This window comes from Oncorhynchus mykiss, chromosome 22, assembly GCF_013265735.2.
Source record: "Oncorhynchus mykiss isolate Arlee chromosome 22, USDA_OmykA_1.1, whole genome shotgun sequence".
Classification (NCBI taxonomy): Eukaryota; Metazoa; Chordata; class Actinopteri; order Salmoniformes; family Salmonidae; genus Oncorhynchus; species Oncorhynchus mykiss.
In genome coordinates, this window is record NC_048586.1 from 51,477,577 (window position 1) to 51,505,076 (window position 27,500).

The window sequence follows — 27,500 nt, forward strand, 5'->3', positions numbered from 1 at the left end:
CAGGTATTGGCTGGGCAGAGCAGGTATTAGCAGAGCAGGTATTAACAGGTATTAACAGGTATTGGCTGGGCAGAGCAGGTATTGACAGGTATTGGCAGAGCAGGTATTGGCAGAGCAGGTATTAACAGGTATTGGCTGGGCAGAGCAGGTGTTAGCAGAGCAGATATTAACAGAGCAGGTATTAACAGGTATTAACAGAGCAGGTATTAACAGGTATGGGCAGGGCAGGTATTAACAGGTATAAGCAGAGCAGGTATCAACAGGTATGGGCAGGGCAGGTATTAACAGGTATTGGCTGGGCAGAGCAGGTATTGACAGGTATTGGCTGGGCAGAGCAGGTATTGGCAGAGCAGGTATTAACAGGTATTGGCTGGGCAGAGCAGGTATTGACAGGTATTAACAGGTATTGACAAGTATTGGCAGAGCAGGTATTGACAGGTATTGGCTGGGCAGAGCAGGTATTGGCAGAGCAGGTATTAACAGGTATTGGCTGGGCAGAGCAGGTATTAACAGGTATTAACAGGTATTGGCTGGGCAGAGCAGGTATTGACAGGTATTGGCAGAGCAGGTATTGGCAGAGTAGGTATTAACAGGTATTGGCTGGGCAGAGCAGGTATTAGCAGAGCAGGTATTAACAGGTATTAACAGGTATTGGCTGGGCAGAGCAGGTATTGACAGGTATTGGCTGGGCAGAGCAGGTATTGACAGGTATTGGCAGAGCAGGTATTGGCAGAGCAGGTATTAACAGGTATTGGCTGGGCAGAGCAGGTATTGACAGGTATTGGCAGAGCAGGTATTGGCAGAGCAGGTATTAACAGGTATTGGCTGGGCAGAGCAGGTGTTAGCAGAGCAGATATTAACAGAGCAGGTATTAACAGGTATTAACAGAGCAGGTATTAACAGGTATGGGCAGGTATTAACAGGTATGGGCAGAGCAGGTATCAACAGGTATTGGCTGGGCAGAGCAGGTGTTAGCAGAGCAGATATTAACAGAGCAGGTATTAACAGGTATTAACAGAGCAGGTATTAACAGGTATGGGCAGGTATTAACAGGTATGGGCAGAGCAGGTATCAACAGGTATGGGCAGGGCAGGTATTAACAGGTATTGGCTGGGCAGAGCAGGTATTGACAGGTATTGGCAGAGCAGGTATTGGCAGAGCAGGTATTAACAGGTATTGGCTGGGCAGAGCAGGTGTTAGCAGAGCAGATATTAACAGAGCAGGTATTAACAGGTATTAACAGAGCAGGTATTAACAGGTATGGGCAGGGCAGGTATTAACAGGTATGGGCAGAGCAGGTATCAACAGGTATGGGCAGAGCAGGTATCAACAGGTATGGGCAGGGCAGGTATTAATGGGTATTAAGAGAGCAAACGGCAGCAACAGAACAGAGGCTGTCTCTCCAATGGCACCCTATACACTACCTTTACCCTGAGCTCTCTGGGTTCCGCTACGGGCCCTGAGCTCTCTGGGTTCCGCTACGGGCCCTGAGCTCTCTGGGTTCCGCTACGGGCCCTGAGCTCTCTGGGTTCCGCTACGGGCCCTGAGCTCTCTGGGTTCCGCTACGGGCCCTGAGCTCTCTGGGTTCCGCTACGGGCCCTGAGCTCTCTGGGTTCCGCTACGGGCCCTGAGCTCTCTGGGTTCCGCTACGGGCCCTATGGGATCTCTATGGGTCCTAGTTCTAAACGAGTGCACTACATAGTGTAAAGGGTGGCATTGAAGACAGTATCCTGTTGCTGCCGTCTGTTGTTAACACTGACGTTGTGTCCCAAATGGAACCATATTCCTGTTATAGTGCAGTAGCCAGTACGGAGCCCTGGTAGTGCAGTAGCCTGTACAAGGTCCTGGTAGTGCAGTAGCCTGTACGAGGCCCTGGTAGTGCAGTAGCCTGTAGGGGGCCCTGGTAGTGCAGTAGCCTGTAGGGGGCCCTGGTAGTGCAGTAGCCTGTAGGGGGCCCTGGTAGTGCAGTAGCCTGTAGGGGGCCCTGGTAGTGCAGTAGCCTGTAGGGGGCCCTGGTAGTGCAGTAGCCTGTAGGGGGCCCTGGTAGTGCAGTAGCCTGTAGGGGGCCCTGGTAGTGCAGTAGCCTGTAGGGGGCCCTGGTAGTGCAGTAGCCTGTAGGGGGCCCTGGTAGTGCAGTAGCCTGTAGAGGGCCCTGGTAGTGCAGTAGCCTGTAGAGGGCCCTGGTAGTGCACTAGCCTGTAGAGGGCCCTGGTAGTGCACTAGGCTGTACGAGGCCCTGGTAGTGCACTAGCCTGTTACTGTGGTTTAACTTTGGTTTTGTAAAGCACAGGTTTGTAAATGTCCAAATGCCTGGCGTAACGTGCAAACAAAAAAATGCTTTAAGTCTTTCTGGATGAAAGGCTGCAAAAACGGACAAGGAGAAAACGCATGTTTCCGCTGTGTAAAGCTGCCGTCAAACCTTTAGCCCCCACCTGGCCTGCGTCATGTACAGTTACACCCACCGTCTCAGCAGGGTGGATAGAGGAGGCTGAAGTCAGCACCCCTCACCTTTAATGTGTGTCTATCCATTAGGCCTGGGGCTCTTCACTACCCCGCTCTCCCTCCATGCCAAACACCCTTCATCCTCAACTACCCTGGCTGTGTCCCAAAATGGCGACCTAGTCCCTCGATAATGCACTACTTTAGACAGGCAGACAACTTGAGACTGAGTTGGGAAGTCAAACAGCAACATGTACTGTCCCAGGACCATTCTTCAAAAAAGTGACCACTTTGAAGAATCTCAAATATAAAATATATTTACATTTGTTTAGCACTTTTTTTGTTGCTACTACATGATTCCACATGTGTTATTTCATAGTTCTGATGTCTTCACTATTATTCTACAATGTAGAAAAACCCTGGAATGAGTTGGTGTCCAAACTCAAATGATACTATATGTTGACTTACTGTTTGGGTGAAACATGTCACAGGTGAATCTCATTTTAGGAGGGCTGAGGGGGTAGTCTGACGGGAAGGAGAGGAGCGCTGGAAATACTCCGCCCTCAAAACACGTGTCCTCTGGACCCCTGGTTAGAAAACACAGGTAGGGTTAGTTAGGCCGGAGAAGTGACGACGTGATAAATCATTCACATCTCAATGGGTGACACATTCTGCATCTGCACATTCTTCGTCATATAGATTAGAAATGGAAAGCATTTTTCTATGGACCTGGGTCAGATGTCAAAGGTCAACTTATCTTCAATCGTGCACCAAATATTACATCTGACACCAGCTTCATGTTGAACCACTATCCGGCAGACCAAACCCTCCCCAAACCCTCCCCAAACCCTCCCCAAACACTCCCCAAACCCTCCCCAAACCCTCCCCAAACACTCAACAGCCTAAAACATACTAGGTGCTGCTCTGTTCTCTAAAGGGGAGGTGCTGCTCTGTTCTCTAAGGGGGAGGTGCTGCTCTGTTCTCCAAGGGGGAGGTGCTGCTCTGTTCTCCAAGGGGGAGGTGCTGCTCTGTTCTCCAAGGCGGAGCTGCTGCTCTGTTCTCCAAGGGGGAGGTGCTGCTCTGTTCTCTAAGGGGGAGGTGCTGCTCTGTTCTCCAAGGGGGAGGTGCTGCTCTGTTCTCTAAGGGGGAGGTGCTGCTCTGTTCTCTAAGGGGGAGGTGCTACTCTGTTCTCCAAGGGGGAGGTGCTGCTCTGTTCTCTAAGGGGGAGGTGCTACTCTGTTCTCTAAGGGGGAGGTGCTGCTCTGTTCTATAAGGGGGAGGTGCTGCTCTGTTCTATAAGGGGGAGGTGCTGCTCTGTTCTCTAAGGGGGAGGTGCTGCTCTGTTCTCTAAGAGGGAGGTGCTGCTCTGTTCTCTAAGGGGGAGGTGCTGCTCTGTTCTCTAAGGGGGAGGTGCTGCTCTGTTCTCTAAGGGGTAGGTGCTGCTCTGTTCTCTAAGGGGGAGGTGCTGCTCTGTTCTATAAGGGGGAGGTGCTACTCTGTTCTCTAAGGGGGAGGTGCTGCTCTGTTCTCTAAGGGGGAGGTGCTGCTCTGTTCTATAAGGGGGAGGTGCTACTCTGTTCTATAAGGGGGAGGTGCTACTCTGTTCTATAAGGGGGAGGTGCTACTCTGTTCTCTGAGGGGGAGGTGCTGCTCTGTTCTATGAGGGGGAGGTGCTGCTCTGTTCTCCAAGGTGGAGGTGCTGCTCTGTTCTCCAAGGGGGAGGTGCTGCTCTGTTCTCCAAGGGGGAGGTGCTGCTCTGTTCTATGAGGGGGAGGTGCTGCTCTGTTCTATGAAGGGGAGGTGCTGCTCTGTTCTCCAAGGGGGAAGTGCTGCTCTGTTCTCCAAGGGAGAGGTGCAGCTCTGTTCTCCAAGGGGGAGGTGCAGCTCTGTTCTCCAATGGGGAGGTGCAGCTCTGTTCTCCAATGGGGAGGTGCAGCTCTGTTCTCCAATGGGGAGGTGCTGCTCTGTTCTCCAAGGGGGAGGTGCTGCTCTGTTCTCCAAGGGAGAGGTGCTGCTCTGTTCTCCAAGGGGGAGGTGCTGCTCTGTTCTCTAAAGGGGAGGTGCTGCTCTGTTCTCTAAGGGGGAGGTGCTGCTCTGTTCTCCAAGGGGGAGGTGCTGCTCTGTTCTCCAAGGGGGAGGTGCTGCTCTGTTCTCCAAGGCGGAGCTGCTGCTCTGTTCTCCAAGGGGGAGGTGCTGCTCTGTTCTCTAAGGGGGAGGTGCTGCTCTGTTCTCCAAGGGGGAGGTGCTGCTCTGTTCTCTAAGGGGGAGGTGCTGCTCTGTTCTCTAAGGGGGAGGTGCTACTCTGTTCTCCAAGGGGGAGGTGCTGCTCTGTTCTCTAAGGGGGAGGTGCTACTCTGTTCTCTAAGGGGGAGGTGCTGCTCTGTTCTATAAGGGGGAGGTGCTGCTCTGTTCTATAAGGGGGAGGTGCTGCTCTGTTCTCTAAGGGGGAGGTGCTGCTCTGTTCTCTAAGGGGGAGGTGCTGCTCTGTTCTCTAAGGGGGAGGTGCTGCTCTGTTCTCTAAGGGGGAGGTGCTGCTCTGTTCTCTAAGGGGGAGGTGCTGCTCTGTTCTCTAAGGGGTAGGTGCTGCTCTGTTCTCTAAGGGGGAGGTGCTGCTCTGTTCTCTAAGGGGGAGGTGCTACTCTGTTCTCTAAGGGGGAGGTGCTGCTCTGTTCTCTAAGGGGGAGGTGCTGCTCTGTTCTCTAAGGGGGAGGTGCTGCTCTGTTCTATAAGGGGGAGGTGCTACTCTGTTCTATAAGGGGGAGGTGCTACTCTGTTCTCTGAGGGGGAGGTGCTGCTCTGTTCTATGAGGGGGAGGTGCTGCTCTGTTCTCCAAGGTGGAGGTGCTGCTCTGTTCTCCAAGGGGGAGGTGCTGCTCTGTTCTCCAAGGGGGAGGTGCTGCTCTGTTCTATGAGGGGGAGGTGCTGCTCTGTTCTATGAGGGGGAGGTGCTGCTCTGTTCTCCAAGGGGGAAGTGCTGCTCTGTTCTCCAAGGGAGAGGTGCAGCTCTGTTCTCCAAGGGGGAGGTGCAGCTCTGTTCTCCAATGGGGAGGTGCAGCTCTGTTCTCCAATGGGGAGGTGCAGCTCTGTTCTCCAATGGGGAGGTGCTGCTCTGTTCTCCAAGGGGGAGGTGCTGCTCTGTTCTCCAAGGGAGAGGTGCAGCTCTGTTCTCTAAGGGGGGGGTGCTGCTCTGTTCTCCAAGGGGGAGGTGCTGCTCTGTTCTCTAAGGGGGAGGTGCAGCTCTGTTCTCCAAGGGGGAGGTGCAGCTCTGTTCTCCAAGGGGGAGGTGCAGCTCTGTTCTCCAAGAGGGAGGTGCAGCTCTGTTCTCCAAGGGGGAGGTGCAGCTCTGTTCTCCAAGGGGGAGGTGCTGCTCTGTTCTCCAAGGGGGAGGTGCTGCTCTGTTCTCCAAGGGGGAGCTGCTGCTCTGTTCTCCAAGGGGGAGCTGCTGCTCTGTTCTCCAAGGGGGAGGTGCTGCTCTGTCCTCCAAGGGGGAGGTGCTGCTCTGTTCTCCAAGGGGGAGGTGCTGCTCTGTTCTCCAAGGGGGAGGTGCTGCTCTGTTCTCCAAGGGGGAGGTGCTGCTCTGTTCTCCAAGGGGGAGGTGCTGCTCTGTTCTCCAAGGGAGAGGTGCAGCTCTGTTCTCCAAGGGGGAGGTGCTGCTCTGTTCTATGAGGGGGAGGTGCTGCTGTGTTCTCCAAGGGGGAAGTGCTGCTCTGTTCTCCAAGGGAGAGGTGCAGCTCGGTTCTCCAAGGGGGAGGTGCAGCTCTGTTCTCCAAGGGGGAGGTGCTGCTCTGTTCTCCAAGGGAGAGGTGCAGCTCTGTTCTCCAAGGGAGAGGTGCAGCTCTGTTCTCTAAGGGGGAGGTGCTGCTCTGTTCTCCAAGGGGGAGGTGCTGCTCTGTTCTCTAAGGGGGAGGTGCAGCTCTGTTCTCCAAGGGGGAGGTGCAGCTCTGTTCTCCAAGGGGGAGGTGCAGCTCTGTTCTCCAAGGGGGAGGTGCTACTCTGTTCTCCAAGGGGGAGGTGCTGCTCTGTTCTCCAAGGGGGAGGTGCTGCTCTGTTCTCCAAGGGGGAGGTGCTGCTCTGTTCTCCAAGGGGGAGGTGCTGCTCTGTTCTCCGAGGGGGAGGTGCTGCTCTGTTCTCCAAGGGGGAGGTGCTGCTCTGTTCTCCAAGGGGGAGGTGCTGCTCTGTTCTCCAAGGGGGAGGTGCTGCTCTGTTCTCCAAGGGGGAGGTGCTGCTCTGTTCTCCAAGGGGGAGGTGCTGCTCTGTTCTCCAAGGGGGAGGTGCTGCTCTGTTCTCCAAGGGGGAGGTGCTGCTCTGTTCTCCAAGGGGGAGGTGCTGCTCTGTTCTATGAGGGGGAGGTGCTGCTCTGTTCTCCAAGGGGGAGGTGCTGCTCTGTTCTCCAAGGGAGAGGTGCAGCTCTGTTCTCCAAGGGGGAGGTGCTGCTCTGTTCTCCAAGGGGGAGGTGCTGCTCTGTTCTCCAAGGGAGAGGTGCAGCTCTGTTCTCTAAGGGGGAGGTGCTGCTCTGTTCTCCAAGGGGGAGGTGCTGCTCTGTTCTCTAACGGGGATGTGCAGCTCTGTTCTCCAAGGGGGAGGTGCAGCTCTGTTCTCCAAGGGGGAGGTGCAGCTCTGTTCTCCAAGGGGGAGGTGCTACTCTGTTCTCCAAGGGGGAGGTGCTGCTCTGTTCTCCAAGGGGGAGGTGCTGCTCTGTTCTCCAAGGTGGAGGTGCTGCTCTGTTCTCCAAGGGGGAGGTGCTGCTGATGTAAGGCTCTGTGGACAGCCAGTGGCTGCATACCAAATGAAAATGTTCCCATAAGGCTGTGCTTTCGTTAGACTGCTGTATTACATGCTGGGGCAGGCAGGTTATTCAGGGGAGGATTAGGTAGAGATGCATGCTAATTATAAGGATCAAAACACTTCATAGACCCTCTACACTGTGGTCACATAACACAGGACAGTTAGTCAGATATACAATCATCTCTATACCAAGAGTTTTTGCACTGTCTGGGTAAGCTAGAATTTCCCTTTAAATGTACATTATTAATTTGACAATTCGTTTTCAATAGGTTTAAAAGCATGGCTACTGGCCAGACAAGGAAATGGGAGGGACAGTAAAACTGGAGGGACAGCATAAAAGGGGGGACAGCATAAAAGGGGGGACAGTAAAACTAGAGGGACAGCATAAAAGGGGGGACAGTAAAACTAGAGGGACAGTAAAACAGGGGGGACAGTAAAACAGGGGGGACAGTAAAACAGGGGGACACACAAAATACCCCAAAAATAAAAAACTGAAATATTACATTTACATAAGTATTCAGACCCTTTACTCAGTACTTTGTTGAAGCACCTTTGCCAGTAATTACAGCCTTGAGTCTTCCTGGGTAGGTACAAACTTGGCACACCTGTATTTGGGGAGCTTCTCCCATTCTTCTCTGCAGATCCTCTCAAGCTCTGTCAGGTTGGATGGGGAGCGTTGCTGCACAGCTATTTTCAGGTCTCTACAGCGATTTTCAATCGGGTTCAAGTCCGGGCTCTGGCTGGGTCACTCAAGGACATTCAGAGACTTATCCTGAAGCCACTCCTGCGTTGTCTTGGCTGTGTGCTTAGGGTTGTTGTCCTGTTGGAAGGTGAACCTTCACCCCAGTCTGAGGTCCTGAGCGCTCTGGAGCAGGTTTTTATCAAAGACCTCTCTGTACTTTGCTCAATTCATCTTTCCCTCAGTCCTGACTAGTCTCCCAGTCCCTGCCGCTGAAAAACACCCCCACAGCATGATGCTGCCACCACCATGCTTCACTGTAGGGATGGTGCCAGATTTCCTCCAGACGTGACGCTTTGCATTCAGGCCAAAGAGTTCAATCTTGATTTCATCAGACCAGAGAATCTTGTTTCTCATGGTTAGAGTCTTTTGGGTGCCTTTTGGCAAACTCCAAGCGGGCTGTCATGCCTTTTACTGATGAGTGGCTTCCATCTGGCCACTCTACCATAAAGGCCTGATTGGTGGAGTGCTGCAGAGATGATTGTACTTCTGGAAGGTTCTCCCATCTCCACAGAGGACCTCTGGAGCTCTGTCAGAGTGACCATCAGGTTCTTGGTCAAGGCCCTTCTCCCCCGATTGCACAGTTCAGCCGGGCATCCAGCTCTAGGAAGAGTCTTGGTGGTTCCAAACCTCTTCCATTTCAGAATGATGGAGGCCACTGTGTTCTTGGGGACCTGCAATGCTGCAGAAATGTTTTGGTACCCTTCACCAGCTCTGTGCCTCAACACAAGCCTGTCTCTGAGCTCTACTGACAATTCCTTTGACCTCATGGCTTGGTTTTTGCTCTGACATACACTGTCAACTGTGGGACCTTATATAGACAGGTGTGTGCCTTTCCAAATCATGTCAAATCAATTGAATTTACCACAGTTGGACTCCAATCTCGTTGTAGAAACATCTCAAGGATGATCAATGAAAGCAGGATGCACCTGAGCTCAATTTCAAGTCTCCTGGCAAAGGGTCTGAATACTTATGTAAATAAGGAATATCTGTTTTGTATTTTTAATACATTTGCAAAAATGTCTAAAAACCGTTTTTCACTTTGTTATTAGGGGGTATTGTGGGTAGATTTGAGGATTTCTATTTAATCATTTCAGAATAAGGATGTAACGTAACAAAACGTGGAACATGTGAAGGGGTCTGAATACGTTCAGACTGCGACGTACACAGTGATACATAACCCTTCTAAATCAGGATCAATCTCTAGAGACTTACCCAAGACTCCCAGCTGTAATGACTCCTAGAGACTTAGCCAAGACTCCCAGCTGTAATGACTCCTAGAGACTTACCCAGGAAGACTCCCAGCTGTAATGACTCCTAGAGACTTACCCAAGAAGACTCCCAGCTGTAATGACTCCTAGAGACTTAGCCAAGACTCCCAGCTGTAATGACTCCTAGACCTTACCCAAGAAGACTCCCAGCTGTAATGACTCCTAGAGACTTACCAAAGAAGACTCCCAGCTGTAATGACTCCTAGAGACTTACCCAAGAAGACTCCCAGCTGTAATGACTCCTAGAGACTTTCCCAAGAAGACTCCCAGCTGTAATGACTCCTAGAGACTTACCCAAGAAGACTCTTCAATACTCTTAGTTGTTGTGGAAATGAACCCCACTATGCGGTTTACTTTCTGAATCTACATCACTGAGTCTACCTTTAACAGGCAAATCGTTGGGGGGGGGTTTAAGGCCTGCCAATCAATCATTAATCATCAACTTCACAGCCAATCAGCTGTCCTAATCTAATTTCCTTAAGAGTTAAAACCCGGCCTGACACGGCAACATCCTTGTTTTGATTGGCCGAGTTAGAAGCACTTAAACAAATCCTTATCTGATCACCCACCAGATCAGCTGATTGACAGTCAGGTTCCGATCATATCTATTCTGTTTCACTCTTTGTTCCTAATAGCCTGAGTGCCAGTCTGTTTGTGCCACCATACCACCAACTCCTTGTCACACACTGTCATGCCAAACATCAGAGCACAAACATATATCTGGGTTCAGGCTACCTCATTTGCTGAACTAAATATCTTACTCATAGGACTTAAAAAGGCCAAACTGAGGAAGGCCTTAAAAATGGTCAAAGACCCCAGCCATAGACTGTTCTACTACTACTACTACCGCAGGGCAAGCGGTACCGGAGTGCCAAGTCTGGGACAAAAAGGCTTCTCAACAGTCTTTACCCCCAAGCCATAAGACTCCTGAACAGGTAACCAAATGGCTACCCGGACTATCTGCATTGTGTGGATGAAGGGAGGGTGGGTTTAGAGTCATTATATTGTGTGGATGAAGGGAGGGTGGGTTTAGAGTCATTATATTGTGTGGATGAAGGGAGGGTGGGTTTAGAGCCATTATATTGTGTGGATGAAGGGAGGGTGGGTTTAGAGCCATTATATTGTGTGGATGAAGGGAGGGTGGGTTTAGAGTCATTATATTGTGTGGATGAAGGGAGGGTGGGTTTAGAGTCATTATATTGTGTGGATGAAGGGAGGGTGGGTTTAGAGTCATTATATTGTGTGGATGAAGGGAGGGTGGGTTTAGAGTCATTATATTGTGTGGATGAAGGGAGGGTGGGTTTAGAGTCATTATATTGTGTGGATGAAGGGAGGGTGGGTTTAGAGCCATTAAATATTGTGTGGATGAACGGAGGGTGGGTTTAGAGCCATTATATTGTGTGGATGAAGGGAGGGTGGGTTTAGAACCATTATATTGTGTGGATGAAGGGAGGGTGGGTTTAGAGCCATTATATTGTGTGGATGAAGGGAGGGTGGGTTTAGAGCCATTATATTGTGTGGATGAAGGGAGGGTGGGTTTAGAGCCATTATATTGTGTGGATGAAGGGAGGGTGGGTTTAGAGTCATTATATTGTGTGGATGAAGGGAGGGTGGGTTTAGAGTAATTAAATATTGTGTGGATGAAGGCAGGGTGGGTTTAGAGCCATTATATTGTGTGGATGAAGGGAGGGTGGGTTTAGAGCCATTATATTGTGTGGATGAAGGGAGGGTGGGTTTAGAGCCATTATATTGTGTGGATGAAGGGCGGGTGGGTTTAGAGCCATTATATTGTGTGGATGAAGGGAGGGTGGGTTTAGAGTCATTATATTGTGTGGATGAAGGGAGGGTGGGTTTAGAGCCATTATATTGTGTGGATGAAGGGAGGGTGGGTTTAGAGCCATTATATTGTGTGGGTGTAGGGAGGGTGGGTTTAGAGCCATTATATTGTGTGGATGAAGGGAGGGTGGGTTTAGAGTCATTATATTGTGTGGATGAAGGGAGGGTGGGTTTAGAGTCATATTGTGTGGATGAAGGGAGGGTGGGTTTAGAGCCATTATATTGTGTGGATGAAGGGAGGGTGGGTTTAGAGCCATTATATTGTGTGGATGAAGGGAGGGTGGGTTTAGAGCCATTATATTGTGTGGGTGAAGGGAGGGTGGGTTTAGAGCCATTATATTGTGTGGATGAAGGGAGGGTGGGTTTAGAACCATTATATTGTGTGGATGAAGGGAGGGTGGGTTTAGAGCCATTATATTGTGTGGATGAAGGGAGGGTGGGTTTAGAGCCATTATATTGTGTGGGTGAAGGGAGGGTGGGTTTAGAGCCATTATATTGTGTGGATGAAGGGAGGGTGGGTTTAGAGCCATTATATTGTGTGGATGAAGGGAGGGTGGGTTTAGAGCCATTATATTGTGTGGATGAAGGGAGGGTGGGTTTAGAGTCATTATATTGTGTGGATGAAGGGAGGGTGGGTTTAGAGCCATTATATTGTGTGGATGAAGGGAGGGTGGGTTTAGAGCCATTATATTGTGTGGGTGAAGGGAGGGTGGGTTTAGAGCCATTATATTGTGTGGATGAAGGGAGGGTGGGTTTAGAGCCATTATATTGTGTGGATGAAGGGAGGGTGGGTTTAGAGCCATTATATTGTGTGGATGAAGGGAGGGTGGGTTTAGAGCCATTATATTGTGTGGATGAAGGGAGGGTGGGTTTAGAGCCATTATATTGTGTGGATGAAGGGAGGGTGGGTTTAGAGCCATTATATTGTGTGGATGAAGGGAGGGTGGGTTTAGAGCCATTATATTGTGTGGATGAAGGGAGGGTGGGTTTAGAGCCATTATATTGTGTGGATGAAGGGAGGGTGGGTTTAGAGTCATTATATTGTGTGGATGAAGGGAGGGTGGGTTTAGAGCCATTATATTGTGTGGATGAAGGGAGGGTGGGTTTAGAGCCATTATATTGTGTGGATGAAGGGAGGGTGGGTTTAGAGCCATTATATTGTGTGGATGAAGGGAGGGTGGGTTTAGAGTCATTATATTGTGTGGATGAAGGGAGGGTGGGTTTAGAGCCATTATATTGTGTGGATGAAGGGAGGGTGGGTTTAGAGCCATTATATTGTGTGGATGAAGGGAGGGTGGGTTTAGAGTCATTATATTGTGTGGATGAAGGGAGGGTGGGTTTAGAGCCATTATATTGTGTGGATGAAGGGAGGGTGGGTTTAGAGCCATTATATTGTGTGGATGAAGGGAGGGTGGGTTTAGAGCCATTATATTGTGTGGATGAAGGGAGGGTGGGTTTAGAGCCATTATATTGTGTGGGTGAAGGGAGGGTGGGTTTAGAGCCATTATATTGTGTGGATGAAGGGAGGGTGGGTTTAGAGCCATTATATTGTGTGGATGAAGGGAGGGTGGGTTTAGAGCCATTATATTGTGTGGATGAAGGGAGGGTGGGTTTAGAGCCATTATATTGTGTGGATGAAGGGAGGGTGGGTTTAGAGCCATTATATTGTGTGGATGAAGGGAGGGTGGGTTTAGAGTCATTATATTGTGTGGATGAAGGGAGGGTGGGTTTAGAGCCATTATATTGTGTGGATGAAGGGAGGGTGGGTTTAGAGCCATTATATTGTGTGGGTGTAGGGAGGGTGGGTTTAGAGCCATTATATTGTGTGGATGAAGGGAGGGTGGGTTTAGAACCATTATATTGTGTGGATGAAGGGAGGGTGGGTTTAGAGCCATTATATTGTGTGGATGAAGGGAGGGTGGGTTTAGAGCCATTATATTGTGTGGATGAAGGGAGGGTGGGTTTAGAGTCATTATATTGTGTGGATGAAGGGAGGGTGGGTTTAGAGTAATTAAATATTGTGTGGATGAAGGCAGGGTGGGTTTAGAGCCATTATATTGTGTGGATGAAGGGAGGGTGGGTTTAGAGCCATTATATTGTGTGGATGAAGGGAGGGTGGGTTTAGAGCCATTATATTGTGTGGATGAAGGGAGGGTGGGTTTAGAGCCATTATATTGTGTGGATGAAGGGAGGGTGGGTTTAGAGTCATTATATTGTGTGGATGAAGGGAGGGTGGGTTTAGAGCCATTATATTGTGTGGATGAAGGGAGGGTGGGTTTAGAGCCATTATATTGTGTGGGTGTAGGGAGGGTGGGTTTAGAGCCATTATATTGTGTGGATGAAGGGAGGGTGGGTTTAGAGTCATTATATTGTGTGGATGAAGGGAGGGTGGGTTTAGAGTCATATTGTGTGGATGAAGGGAGGGTGGGTTTAGAGCCATTATATTGTGTGGATGAAGGGAGGGTGGGTTTAGAGCCATTATATTGTGTGGATGAAGGGAGGGTGGGTTTAGAGCCATTATATTGTGTGGGTGAAGGGAGGGTGGGTTTAGAGCCATTATATTGTGTGGATGAAGGGAGGGTGGGTTTAGAACCATTATATTGTGTGGATGAAGGGAGGGTGGGTTTAGAGCCATTATATTGTGTGGATGAAGGGAGGGTGGGTTTAGAGCCATTATATTGTGTGGGTGAAGGGAGGGTGGGTTTAGAGCCATTATATTGTGTGGATGAAGGGAGGGTGGGTTTAGAGCCATTATATTGTGTGGATGAAGGGAGGGTGGGTTTAGAGCCATTATATTGTGTGGATGAAGGGAGGGTGGGTTTAGAGTCATTATATTGTGTGGATGAAGGGAGGGTGGGTTTAGAGCCATTATATTGTGTGGATGAAGGGAGGGTGGGTTTAGAGCCATTATATTGTGTGGGTGAAGGGAGGGTGGGTTTAGAGCCATTATATTGTGTGGATGAAGGGAGGGTGGGTTTAGAGCCATTATATTGTGTGGATGAAGGGAGGGTGGGTTTAGAGCCATTATATTGTGTGGATGAAGGGAGGGTGGGTTTAGAGCCATTATATTGTGTGGATGAAGGGAGGGTGGGTTTAGAGCCATTATATTGTGTGGATGAAGGGAGGGTGGGTTTAGAGCCATTATATTGTGTGGATGAAGGGAGGGTGGGTTTAGAGCCATTATATTGTGTGGATGAAGGGAGGGTGGGTTTAGAGCCATTATATTGTGTGGATGAAGGGAGGGTGGGTTTAGAGTCATTATATTGTGTGGATGAAGGGAGGGTGGGTTTAGAGCCATTATATTGTGTGGATGAAGGGAGGGTGGGTTTAGAGCCATTATATTGTGTGGATGAAGGGAGGGTGGGTTTAGAGCCATTATATTGTGTGGATGAAGGGAGGGTGGGTTTAGAGTCATTATATTGTGTGGATGAAGGGAGGGTGGGTTTAGAGCCATTATATTGTGTGGATGAAGGGAGGGTGGGTTTAGAGCCATTATATTGTGTGGATGAAGGGAGGGTGGGTTTAGAGTCATTATATTGTGTGGATGAAGGGAGGGTGGGTTTAGAGCCATTATATTGTGTGGATGAAGGGAGGGTGGGTTTAGAGCCATTATATTGTGTGGATGAAGGGAGGGTGGGTTTAGAGCCATTATATTGTGTGGATGAAGGGAGGGTGGGTTTAGAGCCATTATATTGTGTGGGTGAAGGGAGGGTGGGTTTAGAGCCATTATATTGTGTGGATGAAGGGAGGGTGGGTTTAGAGCCATTATATTGTGTGGATGAAGGGAGGGTGGGTTTAGAGCCATTATATTGTGTGGATGAAGGGAGGGTGGGTTTAGAGCCATTATATTGTGTGGATGAAGGGAGGGTGGGTTTAGAGCCATTATATTGTGTGGATGAAGGGAGGGTGGGTTTAGAGTCATTATATTGTGTGGATGAAGGGAGGGTGGGTTTAGAGCCATTATATTGTGTGGATGAAGGGAGGGTGGGTTTAGAGCCATTATATTGTGTGGATGAAGGGAGGGTGGGTTTAGAGCCATTATATTGTGTGGATGAAGGGAGGGTGGGTTTAGAGCCATTATATTGTGTGGATGAAGGGAGGGTGGGTTTAGAGTCATTATATTGTGTGGATGAAGGGAGGGTGGGTTTAGAGTCATTATATTGTGTGGATGAAGGCAGGGTGGGTTTAGAGCCATTATATTGTGTGGATGAAGGGAGGGTGGGTTTAGAGTCATTATATTGTGTGGATGAAGGGAGGGTGGGTTTAGAACCATTATATTGTGTGGATGAAGGGAGGGTGGGTTTAGAACCATTATATTGTGTGGATGAAGGGAGGGTGGGTTTAGAACCATTATATTGTGTGGATGAAGGGAGGGTGGGTTTAGGGCAGGTTGAATAAAGAAAAACAATTCATAAATGTATCATTCTTGTATAATTTATATCTATTGGCTACATTTAGTGCATACTGCTAAGCTTTGAGACCTAACTTTACGCAAACCAAATAGCCTACAATCACTTTTGGGAACGGGCAGAAACAGTTAATGTCGATCCACTGAGCCAAAAAGGACGATGCCGGAGATGAATTCAATAAGAGAAAAGCAGAAATGACAGATTTACTGATGCCAACAGGATTGAGGCATTAAGTCATTTATGAAATCATTCTGTTGAGTAAGAGTTTATTTAGTCTTCTAGGGCAACATATAATGACTGAAGAGAATCTGCATGCATCTAATTATAGACTAAACTGACTAAGAAATTGCCTACCAACATGTTGAAAATAGGCAGAAATATATCATATTAATGTCAAAAAAATCATTCTCTGACTGTAGCCTACAGCTCATTTTCTATATTAGTGGATCAGGGTTGGGTGCGGGCCCTGTTCACCGCTTCTGACCAGAACCCTACGGGCCCTGTTCACCGCTTCTGACCAGAACCCTACGGGCCCTGTTCACCTCTTCTGACCAGAACCCTACGGGCCCTGTTCACCTCTTCTGACCAGAACCCTACGGGCCCTATTCACCGCTTCTGAGGATGTATAATATAAGGATGTAACGTAACAAAACGTGGAACATGTGAAGGGGTCTGAATACGTTCAGACTGCGACGTACACAGTGATACATAACCCTTCTAAATCAGGATCAATCTCTAGAGACTTACCCAAGACTCCCAGCTGTAATGACTCCTAGAGACTTAGCCAAGATGAAGGGAGGGTGGGTTTAGAGTCATTATATTGTGTGGATGAAGGGAGGGTGGGTTTAGAGCCATTATATTGTGTGGATGAAGGGAGGGTGGGTTTAGAGCCATTATATTGTGTGGATGAAGGGAGGGTGGGTTTAGAGCCATTATATTGTGTGGATGAAGGGAGGGTGGGTTTAGAGCCATTATATTGTGTGGATGAAGGGAGGGTGGGTTTAGAGTCATTATATTGTGTGGATGAAGGGAGGGTGGGTTTAGAGCCATTATATTGTGTGGATGAAGGGAGGGTGGGTTTAGAGCCATTATATTGTGTGGATGAAGGGAGGGTGGGTTTAGAGTCATTATATTGTGTGGATGAAGGGAGGGTGGGTTTAGAGCCATTATATTGTGTGGATGAAGGGAGGGTGGGTTTAGAGTCATTATATTGTGTGGATGAAGGGAGGGTGGGTTTAGAGCCATTATATTGTGTGGATGAAGGGAGGGTGGGTTTAGAGCCATTATATTGTGTGGATGAAGGGAGGGTGGGTTTAGAGTCATTATATTGTGTGGATGAAGGGAGGGTGGGTTTAGAGCCATTATATTGTGTGGATGAAGGGAGGGTGGGTTTAGAGCCATTATATTGTGTGGATGAAGGGAGGGTGGGTTTAGAGCCATTATATTGTGTGGATGAAGGGAGGGTGGGTTTAGAGCCATTATATTGTGTGGATGAAGGGAGGGTGGGTTTAGAGCCATTATATTGTGTGGATGAAGGGAGGGTGTGTTTAGAACCATTATATTGTGTGGATGAAGGGAGGGTGGGTTTAGAGCCATTATATTGTGTGGATGAAGGGAGGGTGGGTTTAGAGCCATTATATTGTGTGGATGAAGGGAGGGTGGGTTTAGAGCCATTATATTGTGTGGATGAAGGCAGGGTGGGTTTAGAGCCATTATATTGTGTGGATGAAGGGAGGGTGGGTTTAGAGCCATTATATTGTGTGGATGAAGGGAGGGTGGGTTTAGAGCCATTATATTGTGTGGATGAAGGGAGGGTGGGTTTAGAGTCATTATATTGTGTGGATGAAGGGAGGGTGGGTTTAGAGCCATTAAATATTGTGTGGATGAAGGGAGGGTGGGTTTAGAGCCATTATATTGTGTGGATGAAGGGAGGGTGGGTTTAGAGCCATTATATTGTGTGGATGAAGGGAGGGTGGGTTTAGAGTCATTATATTGTGTGGATGAAGGGAGGGTGGGTTTAGAGCCATTAAATATTGTGTGGATGAAGGGAGGGTGGGTTTAGAGCCATTATATTGTGTGGATGAAGGGAGGGTGGGTTTAGAACCATTATATTGTGTGGATGAAGGCAGGGTGGGTTTAGAGCCATTATATTGTGTGGATGAAGGGAGGGTGTGTTTAGAACCATTATATTGTGTGGATGAAGGGAGGGTGGGTTTAGAGCCATTATATTGTGTGGATGAAGGGAGGGTGGGTTTAGAGCCATTATATTGTGTGGATGAAGGGAGGGTGGGTTTAGAACCATTATATTGTGTGGATGAAGGGAGGGTGGGTTTAGAGTCATTATATTGTGTGGATGAAGGGAGGGTGGGTTTAGAGACATTATATTGTGTGGATGAAGGGAGGGTGGGTTTAGAGTCATTATATTGTGTGGATGAAGGGAGGGTGTGTTTAGAACCATTATATTGTGTGGATGAAGGGAGGGTGGGTTTAGAACCATTATATTGTGTGGATGAAGGGAGGGTGGGTTTAGAACCATTATATTGTGTGGATGAAGGGAGGGTGGGTTTAGAACCATTATATTGTGTGGATGAAGGGAGGGTGGGTTTAGAGCCATTATATTGTGTGGATGAAGGGAGGGTGGGTTTAGAGCCATTATATTGTGTGGATGAAGGGAGGGTGGGTTTAGAGCCATTATATTGTGTGGATGAAGGGAGGGTGGGTTTAGAGCCATTATATTGTGTGGATGAAGGGAGGGTGGGTTTAGAACCATTATATTGTGTGGATGAAGGGAGGGTGGGTTTAGAGCCATTATATTGTGTGGATGAAGGGAGGGTGGGTTTAGAACCATTATATTGTGTGGATGAAGGGAGGGTGGGTTTAGAACCATTATATTGTGTGGATGAAGGGAGGGTGGGTTTAGAACCATTATATTGTGTGGATGAAGGGAGGGTGGGTTTAGGGCAGGTTGAATAAAGAAAAACAATTCATAAATGTATCATTCTTGTATAATTTATATCTATTGGCTACATTTAGTGCATACTGCTAAGCTTTGAGACCTAACTTTACGCAAACCAAATAGCCTACAATCACTTTTGGGAACGGGCAGAAACAGTTAATGTCGATCCACTGAGCCAAAAAGGACGATGCCGGAGATGAATTCAATAAGAGAAAAGCAGAAATGACAGATTTACTGATGCCAACAGGATTGAGGCATTAAGTCATTTATGAAATCATTCTGTTGAGTAAGAGTTTATTTAGTCTTCTAGGGCAACATATAATGACTGAAGAGAATCTGCATGCATCTAATTATAGACTAAACTGACTAAGAAATTGCCTACCAACATGTTGAAAATAGGCAGAAATATATCATATTAATGCACCCCTGTCAAAAAAATCATTCTCTGACTGTAGCCTACAGCTCATTTTCTATATTAGTGGATTAGGGTTGGGTGCGGGCCCTGTTCACCGCTTCTGACCAGAACCCTACGGGCCCTGTTCACCTCTTCTGACCAGAACCCTACGGGCCCTGTTCACCTCTTCTGACCAGAACCCTACGGGCCCTATTCACCGCTTCTGACCAGAACCCTACGGGCCCTGTTCACCTCTTCTGACCAGAACCCTACGGGTCCTGTGCATTTCTTCTGACCAGAACCCTACGGGCCCTGTGCATTTCTTCTGACCAGAACACCCACTATATAGGCCAGTGTCATTTGAGACACAGCTCTTCTGTTGAACCGCCTGACCTCAACTCTCAGGTACTAATTTTTATTTTATTTTTTTATTTTACCTTTATTTAAGTCAGTTAAGAACAAATTCTTATTTTCAATGACGGCCTAGGAACAGTGCCTGTTCAGGGGCAGAACGACAGAATGACACCTTGTCAGCTCTGGGATTCGAACTTGCAACCTTTCGGTTACTAGTCCAACGCTCTAACCACTAGGCTACCCTGCCGCCCCATAGCCTTAGTGGCCTGGGTCTGCCAGAGGCCTGAGACTGCCAGAGGCCCGAGACTGCCAGAGGCCCGAGACTGCCAGAGGCCCGAGACTGCCAGAGGGCCGAGACTGCCAGAGGCCGGAGACTGCCAGAGGCCTGAGACTGCCAGAGGCCGGAGACTGCCAGAGGGCCGAGACTGCCAGAGGGCCGAGACTGCCAGAGGCCCGAGACTGCCAGAGGCCCGAGACTGCCAGAGGCCCGAGACTGCCAGAGGCCCGAGACTGCCAGAGGCCCGTGACTGCCAGAGGGCTGAGACTGCCAGAGGCCCGAGCCTGCCAGAGGCCTGAGACTGCCAGAGGCCTGAGACTGCCAGAGGGCCGAGACTGCCAGAGGGCCGAGACTGCCAGAGGGCCGAGACTGCCAGAGGGCCGAGACTGCCAGAGGGCCGAGACTGCCAGAGGGATGAGACTGCCAGAGGGATGGCGAGAATGTTAAACAGCTGTTACTTACTACACACTGCTGTTAGTTCCTGGAGAGCTGTGTATAGATGAGTAGATATCAGGAATCAAACAGTGAAGAATGCTCTCGGTTGGTATCTCATGCGTGTCAGAGAGTTTTCCAGGGTATTGAGTAAGACAAATCAACAGGTCAAACTGAGGCTCCCTGCTACAGTATAACAGTCTCAAAACTATTTACATTGTTGTGTGTGTCTCCCCACCTGGACAGCAGGCCAAAGCCATTGAAATAGGTGTACGTTATGTTACATCCATCCCAAGGTGTTGAAAACGGAAGACAATCAATAACAGGATGAAACGAGAGAAAGGCTACTAACAGTTCAATATCAGCGTTTTCAGTACCTTAACTTGAGAATATATAGACCCTAATATAAAAGACTATGAGACAAGCCTGGGCATCAGTCTGACCAATACCAGGATAGAGAGAGACCTCTACAGCCCACAACTCGACACTGAAATGTCTCTGCCATTTCTGTCATGGTCAGATGTGGATTACTGTTGTAACTAAGTTGCACAAGTATCAACATAACAATGCCTATACAAACATGTCCTAGATCCATTTTAAAATCAGTTAGTCAACCGTTTTAAGGCTGGATATTTTAAATTTATTTTAAAGGCAGTTTTAGGGTTGGATTGTGCGTCTCATGCTCATTAATCAAATAGCCACCTTTCTGACATGGAACCCAACCTGCTGCGCCATCGTGCGCCATCGTGCATAAATGTATTTTGTCCCGATCACGACACGCTGGTTAAAATATCAAAACAAACTCTGAACCAATTATATTAATTTGGGGACCGGTCGAAAAGCATTAAACATTTACGGCAATTTAGCTAGCTAGCTTGCACTTGCTAGCTAATTTGTCCTATTTAGCTAGCTTGCTGTTGCTAGCTAATTTGTCCTGGGATATAAACATTGAGTTGTTATTTTAACTGAAATGCACAAGGTCCTCTACTCCATCAATTAATCCACACATAAAACGGTCAAACGAATCGTTTCTAGTCGTCATCTCTCCTTCTAGGCCTTTTCTTCTCTTGACTTTATATTGCGATTGGCAACTTTCATAAATTAGGTGCATTACCACCACCGACCTCTTTCGTCTTTCAGTCACCCACGTGGGTATAACCAATGAGGAGATGGCACGTGGGTACCTGCTTCTATAAACCAATGAGGAGATGGGAGAGGCAGGACTTGCAGCGCGATCTGCATCAGAAATAGAACTGACTTCTATTTTAGCCCTTGGAGACACAGATACTTGTTGGTGCGTGTGAGCAGTGTGGGTGCAATAATTGAATAATATAGATTTCTACATTTATTTTGCAAGTCAGCGTCACGGGATCAGAGCTGCAAACAGAGATATAGATGAAACCTGGGGAATCCCCACACTATGAGCTCATAGACCCCTCCAATTCAATTCTGAAGTTCAAAGCCAGTTCCAATGGCACCCCCTCCACACACACACACACACAACCTTCCCATCTGGTCAAGAAAGCTCAGAATTCATCAGGTTACCCGCTAATTGGACATGGAAATATACAGAATTCCTCAGGTTACCCACTAGCTGGACATGGAAATTTACAGAATTCATCAGGTTACCCACTACTTGGACATGGAAATATACAGAATTCCTCAGGTTACCCACTAGCTGGACATAGAAATATACAGAATTCATCAGGTTACCCACTAGTTGGACATGGAAATATACAGAATTCATCAGGTTACCCACTAGTTGGACATGGAAATATACAGAATTCATCAGGTTACCCACTAGTTGGACATGGAAATATACAGAATTCATCAGGTTACCCACTAGTTGGACATGGACATATACTTTCCTGGCCATTTCCTGGACTGATCATCATTCACAAGTACTACATAACCCACTGAATAGACCAAATAAAATGAGTTTGTTTTAGTTGTTATGTTCCTATAGTATAGTATTAGTCAACATTTGTTTCATTGTTTAAATACTTACATAATTAAAGCCTCCCACTCAAAGAAGTTCTCTTCATTTGCAGGGCCTGTCAAGAGCATGGAAATGTGATCTCATGATACGAGTCTGACTGAGTTGTTTCTGTAGCTACTAGCTAGTTAGGCTACAGTCCATGACGCTACAGTAACACTACTGGTTTCTAGTCAAAACATCAACCAGAGATACACTACATGGTCAAAAGTATGTGGACACCACCTCACATTAGAGGACTCTGCTATTTCAACCACACCCGTTGCTGACAGATGTATAAAATTGAACACATGGCCATGCAATCTCCATAGACTTCACCGTTTCAGTCCGAGGGACGAATCTGGGTTTGGCGGATGCCAGGAGAACCTGCCCCAATGCATAGTGCCAACTGTAATGTTTGGTGGAGGAGGAATAATGGTCTGGGGCTGTTTCTCATGGTTTAATCTATGCCCCTTAGTTTCAGTGAAGGGAAATCGTAACGCAACAATGACATTATAGACGATTCTGTGCTTCCAACTTTGTGGTAAACAGTTTGGGGAAGGACCTTTCCTGTTTCAGCATGACAATGTCCCTGTGCACAAAGCGAGGTCAATACAGAAATGGTTTGCGGAGATCGGTGTGGAAGAACATTGACTAGCCTGCACAGAGCAGGAATTGAATTGGAACGACGACTGCGAGTAATCGCCTAACATCAGTGTCCAACCTCACTAATGCTGTTGTGGCTGAATGGAAGCGATGTTTGACGACCTCAACTGGGCCGACCAACCAGTGCTCCCGCACAGTGGCTAACCGGGCTAACTACATTGTGTCCCACCCACCACCAACCCCTCTTTTACCCTACTGCTACTCTCGGTTCATCATATATGCATAGTCACTTTAACCATATCTACATGTACATACTACCTCAATCAGCCTGACTAAACAGTGTCTATATGTAGCCTCGCTACTTTTATAGCCTCTCTACTGTATGTAGCCTGTCTTTTTACTTCTTTACCTAACACCTTTTTTGCACTATTGGTTAGAGCCTGTAAGTAAGCATTTCACTGTAAGGTCTACCTACACCTGTTGTATTCGGCGCACGTGACAAATACTTTGATTTGACATCTAGTGGAAAGCCTTCCCAGAAGAGTGGAGGCTGTTATAGCAGCAAAAAGGGAGAACCAACTCCATATGATTTTGGAAGATGTTCGACGAGCAGGTGTCCACATACTTTTGGCCATGTAGTGTACGTTAGCTAACTGGTAACAGGCTTATATAATCTCTCACCTGCAACGATCCCCTCGGGTGGGTTTAGAGTCAGCTCTAGGATAGAGGCGAAAGCAGAAAGTACACATTACCGTCATGATGTAACGTTATTAAAGCGCTAGTCATTTAGACAAAGGCCACAGAGACTAGCTCCACATTTACACCCAGGAAGGCAAGTAAAGGGTGACGTGGCAATCAGCTAATTCAAATGTAAAAGGCTTGAAAATAGTCTGATTGTCCTGATAGTTTCACTTTAGTGGAAGGCAGGCTAACCGCCAGTTGCAAAACAACTCCATTTGGCTAACGATGCTAGCTAGCTAATGTTAATGACGCTAGCTAGTTAGCAGCCAGTTTATGAGTTCATGTGGATAGCTAGCTGTCAAATATACTGAAAACTCACGCTTATACTCAGCCATCAGTCTTTTTAACGCAGTACCAGCCATTTGTAAAGAATATAGACTCAAACTCAAAAATAAAAACAGAAAAAAAACAATCACGCCTGTCTTTTAGTTGACAACGCAGCTGCTAACAGCTGATCAACTGCGCATGTCTACACTTCCGGTTTGTAGAAGTAACAGCTCCCGAGATGCAACACCGCCACCTGTAGGAAGTAATCTAGGTTTACATATGAACACCGTTGTCAGAGAATCGTTCTGTTTGCTAAAAAAACATCACTATGTTTTATTTGTAAAGATGTGTTCCAACTACTTTTATATCTTATTCATATTTTTTTTAACTGCTTTGTTGGTTAGGCACTCGTAAGTAAGCATGTCACTTTAAGGTCTACTACACCTGTTGTATTCGGTGCATGTGACTAATAAAATGTGATATTGCCTAGGAAGTTAGCAACAGTCTTTCAGCACTCCTCACAAGACATGCAAAGAAAGGAAGCCGAGTACCAGGAAGCTGAATACAAAGTAGTCAAGTACCAATTTATATTCATTATATACAGTAGCAAAGGACAACAAATAATATACAAGTCACTAGAGAACCAGAAGGATCAGTGGACCTTGTGTTACCTACTCAAGCTCCACCACACACACACACTGCAGAATTTGATATTCTCTGACTGCAGGAGGAAGAGAAGTTCATGAAGTCTGCTTATAGCTAACAGTGAATAAGAACAAAAGAAAGTCAAAAAAGGTTGAAGTCTGGGTGGATTCCTTTTTATTGTGACATAAAATATCAGTGATGCAGTAATGATGGGTAAAATTCTGGAGAAATCCACCAAGTACAGCTCAACTACGCCCCTTCCGTCTGTGTGGAGAGAGGGGGATAAACAGAAAGCCATCTGAAAAGGTAAGTTGAATCCTTTCTTCAAGTGACGTTAAAAATAGACCTTAAAACTTTACCCTTTTCAATCATATCACCGAGACATTTCTGTTCATTTAGCATTTGGTCTAGACACAGCCATGCACCATTCAATCGTATGGCCATACAGGGTGAAATGAGAACATTGATCATTTGGCCCATATATTTAGCAAAATGTAATAATACAAATAAAAACTAAACTAAAGTCACTAGAGAAACAGAAGGATCAGTGGACCTTGTGTTACCTCAACCTGTGGTAGATTGAGGTACATCCCAAATGGCATCCTATTCACTATATAGGTGCATGACTTTGGGTCAAAAAGTAGTGCACTTTAAAGGGAATAGGCTGCCATTAGGGATCTGAAGGACAGTTGGACCCCCTGTGTGTGAAACAAATACATATTCTCAAAACAGTTCTAGTTCATATAAACAAGAAATGGTTCGGTGGCATGACATCCAGCTTGTGATCATGGCTACGTCCCAATTCACTACCCTGCACTCGTTCACTCAACCTCATGCATTTAAATGGAATGGTGTGAGGAGTATGGCGGTGGTGGAACCTCCCTTTAGTCATGCTGCACCAATGCATGAAGGGGGATTGAACGAGTGAGTAGAGAATGTGAATGTAACCCATTGTAAACAGATCCCTGCCTCCCCTCACAACATGTAGGGCTTGGGGGGGAAGTGGATCAATCAAACAAAAAATATATTTATAACGATAAATGATTATTGAAAATAAAAAATGTTTTGAGTGATGCTGCTCTTCAAGTGTATCTGTTCTCAGAGAGGAGGAGAGGGGTCCGTACACCTTTAAGATGAGCCTCAGAGAGGGAGGAGCCTCAGAGAGGGAGGAGCCTCAGAGAGGGAGGAGCCTCAGAGAGGGAGGAACCGCCAGTCTGTTGTTGAAATACATCAATAGTATCCTCGTCTTCCATCTCAAGCTGTCAACACAAATATAAGGTCATTAAGTATCTTGTCTTTGGTACATTCATTAGTAACTTAGTTCTTCTGAATCTATTATGAAGGACTTATGAAAATGAAAGGAAACTGTCACCTACCTGTGCAGGTGTGTCAGTCTCGTTAATCGGCTGTCCGTCAAACCTAAACCTTATCTGTCTAATTGACAAACCCTGAAATAAAGAGCGAGGTTATAACAAAAAAATAAAACATTGTCAGGCAAGTTGGTCAGGAGTTGCCCTGCAAGGTTGTCCAATCAGTCTGAAAGCTTTACATTGTTTTAGGTGAGCCGAAGAGGAATGTCAAGCCTCACCTGTCTTTCACAGTACGCCTTCATCAGCTTGCTGAGCGGAGTGTGCCTTTTAATTTTGAACTGGACTACTGACCCATCTTGACCTGCAACCTTTAGGTTGATGTGATCGTTTTCAGTTTTCACTCCTTCCTGAAAGAGAAAGGATGCACTTCAGAGACCATAGTTAAACGGTACATAGCTTGGTCATATAACATAATGCTTGACATGAACTAGGGACTGAGCAAACTTTTAGGATTTGGTTTCATTTAAGCAAAAGCATCTCAACACGCATCGTAACAGGTTAGCAAGCTAGTTAAGCCAATTGTCATTTGTGATAAATGATGGCTAGCGGTTGTTTGTTGTACTTTTATTTGACCAGGGAATATGATTGAGACCATTATCTCTTTTGCAAAGGGAGCCCCGCGTCTAACAAGTTCACGGCCGCATAGGAGCGAACATGAGTTCAGACTGGCGGTGCGCAATATGCGTGCCTGGCGTTAAACATGTGTTTGTGTTTACCTTTTTAAGTTAGCAATGTGAGGCATGCTATCCTAGGTAATACATTGAATGGAGGTGGCCAGCCATCAATGAGGTGGCAGCTGCGGTGGGGTTCAGGCGAGTCAAAAAGCCGCAAAGAGCAAACGTCGGGCCCTATTCCAATGCGCACAGAAAAGTCACAATGGCGCTGTTTCAATTCAACCATCACTTTACAATACATGACGAGTAGATATGTATACTATAGAATAGACTACATCTGGGCATACATCTATCAGATAGTTGACTAGCTAGACATTTTTCTACACGCTAAACGTTGCACGTCCAGCCATAAATCCGCAAATCAACGAACCTTTGTTTTCTCTTTTTTACCCGCTCAAATGCGGAATCTGCCATGTAAACACACACAAACTCGACTGGCAAGAATGCAATGAAATATGGAAAATATTCAATCATAGAGACATAACATGGCTTACCTTTGGCTTTTCTTCAGACATTGTGTAGCTAGTTATTGCTCAACGATGTACTAATTTACAGACAGATAAATATTTGCGCTTTTTCACTTCTCTCAGTCTTCTCCGTTTCGACCAGGAGCGCGCATAATGTTTTAAACTCTAATTGGCTCACGGGGATCACGTGTCTATATGTTCTAGGGACCGTGCACACATGAGCGCGCAAATCTGTTTTATACGCGCTCCCGAGAATTGGACAAGACCTAGACAACCCCTTTTTTAAACCCAAATTTCGTGATATCCAATTTCGAGTATTGCTGCAACAAGATCTGTAAATCAATTTATGAACTGTGTAAAGACTACAAAAATAAACAGCGCAATAAAATTATTTTTTATAAAAAGTAGATTTTTCTAATTGTTTAGAGCTGTGGAAAATCTCTATCAAATTGAACAGCTTTATTCTAGCATAAAGACTAGTAAAAACACAAACAGAAATGCATCACAAAACCTTACCTATTTGACTGTTTTTGGACAACTTTTGATACGAAATGGTAGTCACACACACAGTTGATTTGGCACTCGAGCATTTGTGGTTTATTTGTGAGCATTTCGTAGTGTGACTGATTTTACTAATTGCATTCGTACTTTAAATTAGAGGTGCGCTATTTGATAGATTCTCCCGTCCCCGTGTCGTACTTCTGAGTGGGAGACCTTCCCAGGCAGTGACCTGCCTACCTCATCAACTAATATCAGGGCGCCCACTTCGACAAGGTTTATTGACCCACTGTCCCACGCGGTGACATCCTATCATTGGCGTAACGTGAAAATTAGCGATAGAAAACCGATCGCGCAAATGTCACC

General features: G+C 47.0%; 2 protein-coding genes across 4 annotated transcripts in view; both read right to left on the reverse strand.

Moving 5' to 3' along the window:
* ube2g2 (ubiquitin-conjugating enzyme E2G 2 (UBC7 homolog, yeast)) overlaps positions 1-23,692 on the reverse strand; it is a 32,472-nt gene extending 8,780 nt beyond the window's left edge. For all 3 annotated transcript variants that reach the window (XR_005038957.1, XM_036959513.1, XM_036959512.1), the window contains exons 1-4: positions 23,533-23,692; positions 23,154-23,189; positions 21,900-21,945; positions 2,908-3,026 (exon numbers count right to left, since the gene is read on the reverse strand). Coding sequence is in view for 2 of the 3 variants with exons in the window: in XM_036959513.1 (XP_036815408.1) it covers positions 2,908-3,026; positions 21,900-21,945; positions 23,154-23,189; positions 23,533-23,575 (244 nt within the window). In the remaining variant the exon portion in view is untranslated. The remainder of the gene's footprint in view (positions 1-2,907; positions 3,027-21,899; positions 21,946-23,153; positions 23,190-23,532) is intronic.
* A 584-nt stretch (positions 23,693-24,276) lies between these two features.
* LOC110501977 (small ubiquitin-related modifier 3) lies at positions 24,277-26,822 on the reverse strand. Its single transcript, XM_021579851.2, has 4 exons — positions 26,664-26,822; positions 25,714-25,842; positions 25,502-25,573; positions 24,277-25,384 (listed from the first exon to the last, which is right to left on the reverse strand). Exons 1-4 carry the CDS (start codon positions 26,682-26,684, stop codon positions 25,283-25,285), a joined length of 324 nt encoding a protein of 107 aa, XP_021435526.1. The 5' UTR covers positions 26,685-26,822; the 3' UTR covers positions 24,277-25,282.
* Between the last annotated feature and the right edge of the window lie 678 nt (positions 26,823-27,500).

What these genes read in the sequence shown, in the direction of transcription:
- LOC110501977 (XM_021579851.2), bottom strand. Translation starts at nt 26,684, where the DNA reads ATGTCTGAAGAAAAGCCAAAG. An exon ending in TGTCTGAAGAAAAGCCAAAG is followed by an intron (nt 25,843 to 26,663) that starts GTAAGCCATGTT and finishes TTTCTCTTTCAG; the next exon opens with GAAGGAGTGAAAACTGAAAA. An exon ending in AGACTGACACACCTGCACAG is followed by an intron (nt 25,385 to 25,501) that starts GTAGGTGACAGT and finishes TTGTGTTGACAG; the next exon opens with CTTGAGATGGAAGACGAGGA.